The sequence below is a fragment of the Cebus imitator genome, unplaced genomic scaffold, assembly GCF_001604975.1.
Source record: "Cebus imitator isolate Cc_AM_T3 unplaced genomic scaffold, Cebus_imitator-1.0 Scaffold15, whole genome shotgun sequence".
Lineage (NCBI taxonomy): Eukaryota > Metazoa > Chordata > Mammalia > Primates > Cebidae > Cebus > Cebus imitator.
The window spans coordinates 7219957-7229294 of NW_016107330.1; the positions used below are offsets into that span (position 1 = coordinate 7219957).

At 59.2% G+C, this 9338-nt stretch overlaps 1 protein-coding gene across 4 annotated transcripts in view; it reads right to left on the minus strand.

Moving 5' to 3' along the window:
• Positions 1–7831, minus strand: part of MFAP2 (microfibril associated protein 2) — a 13915-nt gene extending 6084 nt beyond the window's left edge. The window contains exons 1-9 of one of the 4 annotated variants that reach the window (XR_005196431.1): positions 7619–7727; positions 4944–5020; positions 3823–3912; positions 3603–3629; positions 3415–3501; positions 3228–3272; positions 2355–2442; positions 2036–2109; positions 1622–1791 (exon numbers count right to left, since the gene is read on the minus strand). Coding sequence is in view for 3 of the 4 variants with exons in the window: in XM_017505448.2 (XP_017360937.1) it covers positions 1688–1791; positions 2036–2109; positions 2355–2442; positions 3228–3272; positions 3415–3501; positions 3603–3629; positions 3823–3912; positions 4944–4980 (552 nt within the window). In the remaining variant the exon portion in view is untranslated. Of the gene's footprint in view, positions 1–1262; positions 1792–2035; positions 2110–2354; positions 2443–3227; positions 3273–3414; positions 3502–3602; positions 3630–3822; positions 3913–4943; positions 5021–7618 lie in introns of those variants that run through there. The other 3 variants (XM_017505453.2, XM_017505448.2, XM_017505469.1) reach the window with 3 other exon arrangements.
• Between the last annotated feature and the right edge of the window lie 1507 nt (positions 7832–9338).

The following is a 9338-nucleotide window of genomic DNA, read 5'->3' on the forward strand; positions in this document are numbered from 1 at the left end:
AACTCCCGACCTCAGGTGATCCACTTGCCTCGGCCTCCCAAAGTGCTGGGATTGCAGGTGTGAGCCACTGAGTCCGGTCTCCAGCCCATATTTTCTTGCCCCTTTCTCTGGCCACGCCTCAGATTCAAGCCCACCCTCGGGACAGTGAAAGGCCTTCTACACAGCATGGCAAAAAGTGCAGGCTTGGGTGTGGACATGAGGTCTTATCCTGGCACCGCTGAGTCATCCTGAGCAAAGCTGCTGAAAGTAAGAGCCTCAGTTTGCTCATCTGTAAAATGGGAATGTTCACATAGGAGGTGCTCAATCAGTGTCCAAAGGAGGAATTAACACTCATCCTCATCTGCAGGATTCCCAACTGCCAGCTTCAGCTGCAGCACTGCCACTGATAGCTGTGGGCCCGTGGGTGGGTTACTTAATGTCTCTGGACTTAGTTTTCCTGTCTCTAAGATGGGGATATGAATTGTATCCACTGCAGATATCTGTTTGGAAGGTTAAACAGGAGTGTGAGCCTTCATGCAGAGCCGAGGCCCCACGTGCTGATCGGAAGGAGGTGTTAAAATGGCTTGCTCCTTTTTACCCTTTTTTCTTTTTTTTTGAGACAGAGTCTTGCCCTGTCACCCAGGCTGGAGTGTAGTGGCATGATCTTGGCTCACGGCAACCTCCGTCTCTCAGGGTGAAGCAATTCTCGTGCCTCAGCCTCCTGAGTCACCGGGACTACAGGCACGTGCCACCACTTCCAGCTAATTTTTTTTGTATTTTTAGTAGAGACAAGGTTTCACCATGTTGGCCAGGCTGGTCCCAAACTCCTGGCCTCAAGTGATCTGCCTGCCTCGGCCTCCCCACGTGCTGAGATTACAGGTGTGAGCCACTGCACTCCACTGTTTTTGCCCTTTGAACGACACTAGTCTCTTCAACTTCCCAAACAAAGGCCTTGAATGTCAGTCCGCCTGCCTTGAGCCCCTGCCTCCACCCTCCAGGGGTGGCCTCCCATCTTCACTGTGTCCCTCTGGTGATGGGAACTCATGTCCTCACCAGGTAGCCCTGGTCATGAGAAAGCTGTGTCCCTGGAACTTCCATCTCCCGAGTAATTCTTGCAACACGAGTGCACGCATGCACCATCAGGACGCATCTTTCTGGGCAGGGCAGAGCGGGCACCAGCGGGTGAGGAGGTGGGGCTGGGACCGTGGAAGCCTCTCAGGACAGTCCACTTTGGGGGCACTTGGCTGGCCCCTCTGTGCTCTCCCCCAAAAAGTGACTCAGTCTTTTGTAAAAACTTGTTTTTAATTTTGTATAAAATAAAGGTGGTCCATGCCCAGGGAGGCTGTAGGAAATCCAAGCAGACCAGCTGGGGTGCGGGGACACAGCCTACCTCGGGGGACTGAATAGGGGACTGTCTGTCATCAAAGCGGGCTGAGGCCTGTCAGGGGCCCAGGTCCCATGGAGAGGCCTGAGATGCCCCTCAACCCGGGGGGCAGAGACTGGGCAGTGGGGAGCCCCCATTGTGCCCCAGAGGTGGCCACAGGCTGAAGGAGGAGCCTGCACCACAGCCTGCAACCCCCAGGGCTGCAGTCCACTAACTTTTTACAGAATGGAAGGAACATGGGGATGGGGAAGAAAGCACCAGATCAGGCAGGGCCCGAGGACCCTGGATCCCAGAAGGGCCAGGACTCAGTATGCCAGCACCACCCTAGCAGCCCCCACAGCTCCTGGCGCAGGAGGCCGCCACGGATTGACACAGGCCACTGCTGGCCATCACGCCACATTTGGAGAACTTGTCCCGACAGAGGTCAGCTATTGAGGGCAGGAAGGAGGCTGGGTCAGGGTGGGGCTGGGCAGTGGGAACCCCTGTCCCTCCCTGACTCTGGTGATGGGAGTGTTTTGAGGATGAAAAGTAGCAGGGAGGGGCCCTCAGGGTGTCCTGGAAGTGTGCCTGGCGCATAATAGGTGTTGAATAAACATCAGGTGGGTGGCTAGGTGGCGAGATAATGAAGCTGGTGTGGGGGCAGGGGAGGCCTTGGGGAGGAGACCTTCCTACCTCGGAGGAGCTCCTCGTGGGCACACACTGTACGGACACAGATCTCCTTGTTGATGACGTACACGCGGCGGAGGCTGTGGGGACAGGGCCCAGGAGGTCTCAGCCCCACCTCCACCCAGCCCCACTGGGATAGCCCAGACAGAACCTGGCCATGGAGCCCAGGAGGGGAGGTCCCTGGCCCAGACTGAACCACAGAATTGAGCTCAACTTCAGGACTCACTCTTCCTCCAACTCCCACCGGGGCTGGCCAGAGCCGTCCCCTGTGCTCTCTGGCCCCCATGCTCCAGAGTCCTCCCAGCAGCTGCCCGCCCGTGCTCACCTGTAGAAGCAGACCTCGTTCAGACACTGCTTGCAAGGCTTGTGTATGGAGTAGAGGCGGGTGCACGGGTACTGCTCCTCACGACAGTCTGGGTGACAGGTGGGGTCAGACTAGGAGTCCAGAGTTGGGGGGCAGCCCCCAACCTTACCCACCTGAGACTGGCTCGCAGGGCCTAGTCCCTGTGTACCCTTACGTCCCATGCAGACACCCCTACCTCCACATACCCACATAGACACACACAGCATTGCTAGACTTTCCCAGCCTGTAACATTCATTTATCAACTCACCACTGAACTTACTATAGAAGCTGAAGTTCAAACAGAAATTCACACCCACCCACATATCATAAAAGCCCACACCGACTCAGAAGCAGATCTACCCACGCTCACAGAAGCCCACATAGGAACGCACACATCAACCCACACGAGGGTGGGCACCTGGATTCTCCTGCACACACATGTCTTGTTCTTTGAAGCTCTCAGCTGGGGCAGGTGGAGGGGCACTGCTCAGCCAGCCCGCACTCCCCGGCCCTTCCTTGTGCCCACATATGCGCTACCCAGGCAGGCTCTCCGGCTGACAGGAAGCCCCCAGCACACTCCCTGCCCCTCCCAGTATCTGTGAGGACAGGGCCCTTCCTAGGCTGCCGATTTAGCCTCCGGCCAGGCCCACTGGGAGCAGAGTGGGACCTCCTGGAGCTGCGCGGGGGGCCTGGTGGTGCCAGCCTACAGCAGGAGCAAGCTTCCCCTCCCCACATCACTGCCAGCAGCCTACACAGGCAAGAGCAAAAGTCCTCCAGCCCATCAGCACCGCCGCCTACTCCACCCCAACGTCAGGCCGTGCCTCCATTTCTCCCACTGGCAGGAAAGCCCTTACCCAGAGGCCCGGGCTCCGTGGGTTCCAGCTCTGCATTTCCTGGTTCTGATGTCGAGAGAGAGGCAGGCAGACATCATTGGAAGGCAGACATCATTGTCTCTTCAGGGCAGGGGAATCACCCTGGCAGACCCCCCCCCACTCCCAGGGTTGACAGGGTGGGGAGGGTGGGGCAGGGGCTGGGGCCTACCTGGGGTTGGGGCCACTATGACTTCCTGTTGGACTTGCTGTTGGGACTGGAACTGGAACTGTTCCTCCGAGGGCCGAGAAGTCACCTCTGCAGCCAGGGGAGGATAAGGGGGTCCGCTCCCTCCACCCGCTCCCGGGGCTCTCCCCACCCAGCTGCCGGCCCATCCTATCCTGTCCCCAGCCCGTTACCTTGATAATCATAGTAGTCTGGGTTGTCTGCAAACAAAGATGAAAGTGGAATTGGTGGGAGTCAGGCTACCCACCAGCCCCAGAGGCAAACAAGGTCCCTGCTGAGCCAGGGACCCAACCCCAGAGCTCCCATGAGCTGTCCAGTGCGGTCCCTGGCTGAGCCATGCACATCTGAGCAGCCAGGCCTTCCTTGGTGACCCTGGGGATGGAAGGCCCTTACCGATCTGGTCGCCGTAGTGGGTGTACTGGACGTGGTCAGGGAATGGCGGTGGTGGGTCCAGGTCATACTGGCCCTGAACCAGCGGGCCTGCTGTGGGGAGGCAAAGCATGTGGGGTGCCCCGAGGGAAGGAGCGACAGGGGCCTGAGGCGCTTCTAGGGAGGGGAAGGGGGGTCACAAGAGCAGGCCTGTAAGAGCCTAGGACCCCACAAGCAGATTCCTAGAGGATCCAGACTCTTCCTCAAAGGTAAAGACCCTTCCCCACCCTCGTCGTGGGTCACCTCCCTGACCCTACCCTGCCCCTACGTGTCACCGGCCTCCTGGCTGCTCCTGGGACTCCACATGCTCTTGCCTGCCTCAGGGCCTTTGCACTTGAAGCTCCCTGAGCCTGTGAGGCCTGCTCAGCTCTTTCAGGTCTTCCCCGGAATTTCAGTTGTGCGGAGAGGCCGACCCACCCCCAGCCCACCGGCCCTCCTGCTGATTTCTGTCCAGCACTCAGCACATGCTGGAGTTTCTCACATCTGCTTGTCTCCTATTTGTCCCCCTTCCCTGGACTGGCAGCATGATGAGGGCAACGATGTGTCTCCCTGGTTCATGCTGAACCCCCAGGGTCTAGCCCAGCACTTGGCACATGGTAGGGACTCAACACATCACAGCTGAATGAATTAATGTTGGCCGTGCTAGGACCTTTGTGGTCCTCATTGAGTCTCCTCATTTGGCCAGCAGACCCCTCCAAGGTCAAGACTGTCTAGAGCTGAAGGGCCCCAAATGGATCTAGAACCCAAGCATCTGGAACCCCTGCCTTGGGTGCCCCCTACATCTGCACATCAGCTCCCAGAGGGGCCTTGTGCCTTGTGCCCACAGCGTCCTTATGCCCGGGATGTGCCCTCCAGAACCCTGCCTGCCCGCCACTGTGGAAGGCTGGGGCAAGGGCCGGGAGCTGCCTGCAGAGGCTGCCAGGGCTGGCCTGTCCAGTCTGTGGTCCAGGCAGGCTGGAGGCCCTGGGAGCTGGGGAGCTGAGTTCTGGCCATGAGTCATGACAGAGACTCACTGTGAATTCCTCCTATTAACCCCACTCCCCGCAAACATAAGGGGAGCTACCCCCTGCCCCAGGAGCACTTACCAGGCAGGAATAGCAGGAAGAGGTAGGCAGATCTCATGGCCACAGAGAGGCAGGCCGGCAGGCGTCAGAGAGGACAGCTGGGGGAAAACGAGACGGAACATTCTGCCCGGGGCTACACTCAGGACAGCAGAGCCCACCTTGGATCCCCTGATTTCGCCCTGGAGAAGGTGACACCCAGAATAGAAGCCAGGAGTGGGAAGGCTGGGATGTCCCTATTTCAGAGGGCAATCCCAGTCCCTGCTGGCCCACCGAGGTATTCAGGTCACAAGGGACAAGGCCTCCAGCCCCTCTCCAGGGCTGATCTTGACAAGCAAACCCCTGTAGTGGGTGCACTGCACGTGGTCAGGCAATGGTGGACCCCGTCACTAAGGGGATATTTCTTTTTTTTTCTTTTTTTCTTTTTTTTTGAGACGGAGTTTCGCTCTTGTTACCCAGGCTGGAGTGCAATGGCGCGATCTCGGCTCACCGCAACCTCCGCCTCCTGGGTTCAGGCAATTCTCCTGCCTCAGCCTCCTGAGTAGCTGGGATTACAGGCACGCACCACCATGCCCAGCTAATTTTTTGTGTTTTTTTAGTAGAGACGGGGTTTCACCATGTTGACCAGGTTGGTCTTGATCTCTTGACCTCGTGATCCACCCGCCTCGGCCTCCCAAAGTGCTGGGATTACAGGTGTGAGCCACCGCGCCTGGCCCTAAGGGGATATTTCTAATGTGCCCTCAGTCTGGACCATTCTCTCCGCACCTGCACCCATGCTCAACCCTCTGGCCCAGGGCCTCCCCAAGTGTCCGACGCACTGACTGTATGAATCCCTGAACCCAGGCCCACCCTTGGGATCCCAGCCCTGGCCAGCCGGCATCACAGCCTGCACTCAGCAGCTTCTGCCAAGCCCACCACCTCACCACCTGCTCCCAATTAGCCCCTGAGCCCTCCCACCCCACCCCCAGCATCCTGCTCAGCAGGAAGCCACATGTACACGGGCCTCCAGAGCAGCCAGGCCAGGCCGGGCAGGTCTCCCAGCCCCTAGAAGACGCCTCTCCTGCCAGGCCTCCAGGCCTCATAAGACCTGGCTGTGTTCATCACAGGCTCACGAGACCCACCGGGGCTATTTGCAGCAGGAAGCACTTAGAGTGAAGCCTGAGGGGACTCCTCTGGATCCCAGAATGGCAGCACTGAAGAGGTGGTGACGTCACCCAGCCCAGGGGGCCCTGCACCCCCCGACATTGACCGGCAAGCGTGGTGTGTGTCATTTGGAGGGAGAGGGCACTGGTCTGTGGCTTTCAGCAGGTCCAGTCTCCAGGCCTGGCTACACGGTGGGACTTGGGGGAGCCTCAGGTTCCCCACATCCAGCCTCAGCTCAGTGGAGGGCCACCTGAGGTCAGTCTTCTGTTGGGAGGGCTATGAGGGTGCAGTCTGTCCAGGAGGGCCCCTCCCGGCTGCAACCCAGGAAGTCCTCCCAGACAGCTAGCTGGAAACCCGAGCTTTGCTATATTTCCCCACTGGGAATCCAGGGAGCGGGGAGGGAAACAGGAGAAAACATGGGGGTCTTTCCCTCCTTTCTCCCAATCCCGAGGCCTCCCTGACTCCCTGGCCCTCTCATGCATTGGGCACCTCACTGAGGCTGGGTGCGAGCGGGGAGGGAGACTCAGGACCAAGCTGCCCCAGAGGCAAGGGATAGCTGGCTCCCCACACCCATTCTGAAAACCCTTGACCTCCTCACAGGAGGGGGTCATGAATAGACCCAGAGAGCATTCCCTGCCCCTCTCCCCATCGGTCCGGCCAGTGGGAGCCCCCACTGCTCAGCAGAAGGCGCTGAATAGAGGCACGAGGGGCTGCAAGATGTTGGGGGGTGCCTGTCGGTGCCCTGCTTGGAGTCTTCCGTCCCCAGGACTGGTCCCCAAACCCAGGCTTACGGGGGAAGGAGGCTCAAGGGCTAGCGGGGAGGCAGGAAAGAGGGAAGTCAGTGTGGCGTTAATGGGCTCCCCCCAGAGGACCACATCTGCAAGGACTTCTAGAGAAGGGGTTTTGGGGCGTGCGCGAGGCCCGGACCTGCCCGGGAGGCTGCCTCACCCCCAGCTCTGGCCTCCTCCACAGCGGCGGCCTCCCCTACCCCCGACTCCCCTGCGTCCTGGGAGGAGTGGGGCAGGGGGCCCCGACGCTCGCTCACACCTCAGACGGAGGGAGGGCCCGGCCGGCTCCAGAGCCGGGCTGGGGGGAGGGGTCCCGGCGGGAGGAGCCCAGAGGTGGCAGCGCCGCACAGCTGGGAACAATCAGCCGCGGAAACTTGCTCCGCGCGCCCTCGCGCCCCCGTCTCTGATCTCTCTTTGTCTCTCTGCGTCTCTGTCTCGGCCGCTCCCGCCCGGGCCCCTCCTACCCCACCCGCCACATTCCAACCTCCCCGGGAGAACAAAAGACGTCCCATCCCCGACGCCCCCACCTCTGGCTCCCCCCAAACTCGAGGTCTCCGCCCTCCCAACTCGCGGTCTCTGCGCAGAGCAACCCCAAACTTTCCAGGTGCCCCCTCGGCGTCCGCTCTGAAGACGCGGGGTTCAGGGACCCCCGCGGCCGCCCCAGGATCGGAGACCTGGAGAGCCTGGCACCCCAGTCTCCCGCGCCGGGGGACCCGCCGACGCCCCTGACCGCACCCCAGGGCCCCCGAGCGCCAGCCCCGTGCCTACCTGTCCGGGTCACTCCGTCGCCCGCTCCGAGTCCGCTCGCCGGAGCCGCCCCTTGGCCCGCATCGAGTCCCCCTCCGGGCCCCCGACGGGGCTGGCGCCCGCCCTCCAGCCCCAAAGCCGCTGGGTCCTAACGCGAGCGGCCCGCCCAGGCCGCCACGCCGTGCCCTCGGGGTTCCATCTCCTCTGGGGGGTGTCCCAGGGGCCGGTGCCTGGAGCCGTCCTCACATCTGTGCAAAACTTCCTCCTTCTCACAGCTGCTCCTTCCTTGCTCGACGTCGACTGGATGAGGTGGGCGAAGTGGGTGAGGTGGGCAAGGGTGGGCGTGTGGCCCATTTCACAGAGGAGAAAACCAAGCCTCCCACAGTGAATCACCCTAGGCCCCTCAGCCAGAAAGTAAGGCTCCCTGCCTTCTCCCAGCTTCCGGGACACCCTCCGGCCCTGGTTTTCCTTCTGCCTCTCCAGCTGAGCCTGCGTGTCTCCCAGGCCAGCACCCTCCACACTGCCAAGCTCTGGGCCACGGCTGGCTTCCACGACCAGCATTTCTTCTTTTTCTAGAGACAGGGTCTTGCTGTGTTGCCCAGGCTGGTCTTGAACTTCTGCCCTCAACATTTTGGCCTCAAGCGCTCCTCCTGTCTCATCCTCCTGAGTTGCTAGAATTACAGGCATGAATTCCTGCCTCCGGCCATAACCATCACTTCTTTCAGCCCTGACCCAGGCTGTGTGTCCCACAAATGTCCCCAGCGTGCATCAACTTCAACAAGCATCCCCAAGTCCAAATTCATGACCCCCTAACTCTCCCCCAGACCCAGCCCTGGACGGTTCCCAGTGCCCCATTAGCACCCCAGCCTTCCATTACTCACCTTCCTCCCCTGCCCTCAGCCCTGCATCTAATCCATCTCATTCCAGAAATGCTACCTGGAAAATTTCTTTTATGACTCTGTCCATTGCTCCCGCCCTGGCCTAAGCCACTGTGAGACCAAGTTGCAACCCTAAGAAACCACACTTGCTCTTTCTGCTTGTCAGAAGCTGACAAAGCCCCTGACTCGGTGACTGGGGGCAGCCCAGCGGAAGGATACCTTGAAGACGCCAGGCAGGGCAGAGTACAGGCTCCCGGGGCTCTTGCCTGAATCACTGCATTATTATAAAAGTTAAGTCTGGCCAGGCTCGGTGGCTCGCCACGCCTGTAATCCCAGCACTTTGGGAGGCTGAGGCAGGTGGATCCATGGTCAGGAGTTTGAGACCAGCCTGGCCAACATGGTGAAACCCTGTCTCTAGTAAAGTACAAAAAATTAGCTGGGCATGGTGGAAGGCACCTATAGTCCCAGCTACTCAGGAGGCTAAGACAAGAGAATTGCCTGAACTCGGGAGGTGGAGGTTGCAGTGAGCTGAGATCATGCCATCGCACTCCAGCCTGAGAGTGAGACTCCATCTCAAAAAAAAAACCAATAAGTTCAATGATTCTGGGTGTGCCTTTTCCTGTACTTAAGATAGCACCTGACAGGATTGATGATTATCCTCTATATCCGACTAGTTATATCTATATAGAGGCTCCATCTAGTTATATAGACATAGTTATATCTATCTATCTATATATAGATATAACTATCCATCTAGTCATATAGATAGATATAACTATATCTATATGACTAGATGGATCCTCTAACCCAAATCTTGCTGAGATTGCGCTAGTGTAGCTTCTGACATTTGATGTAACGTTTTT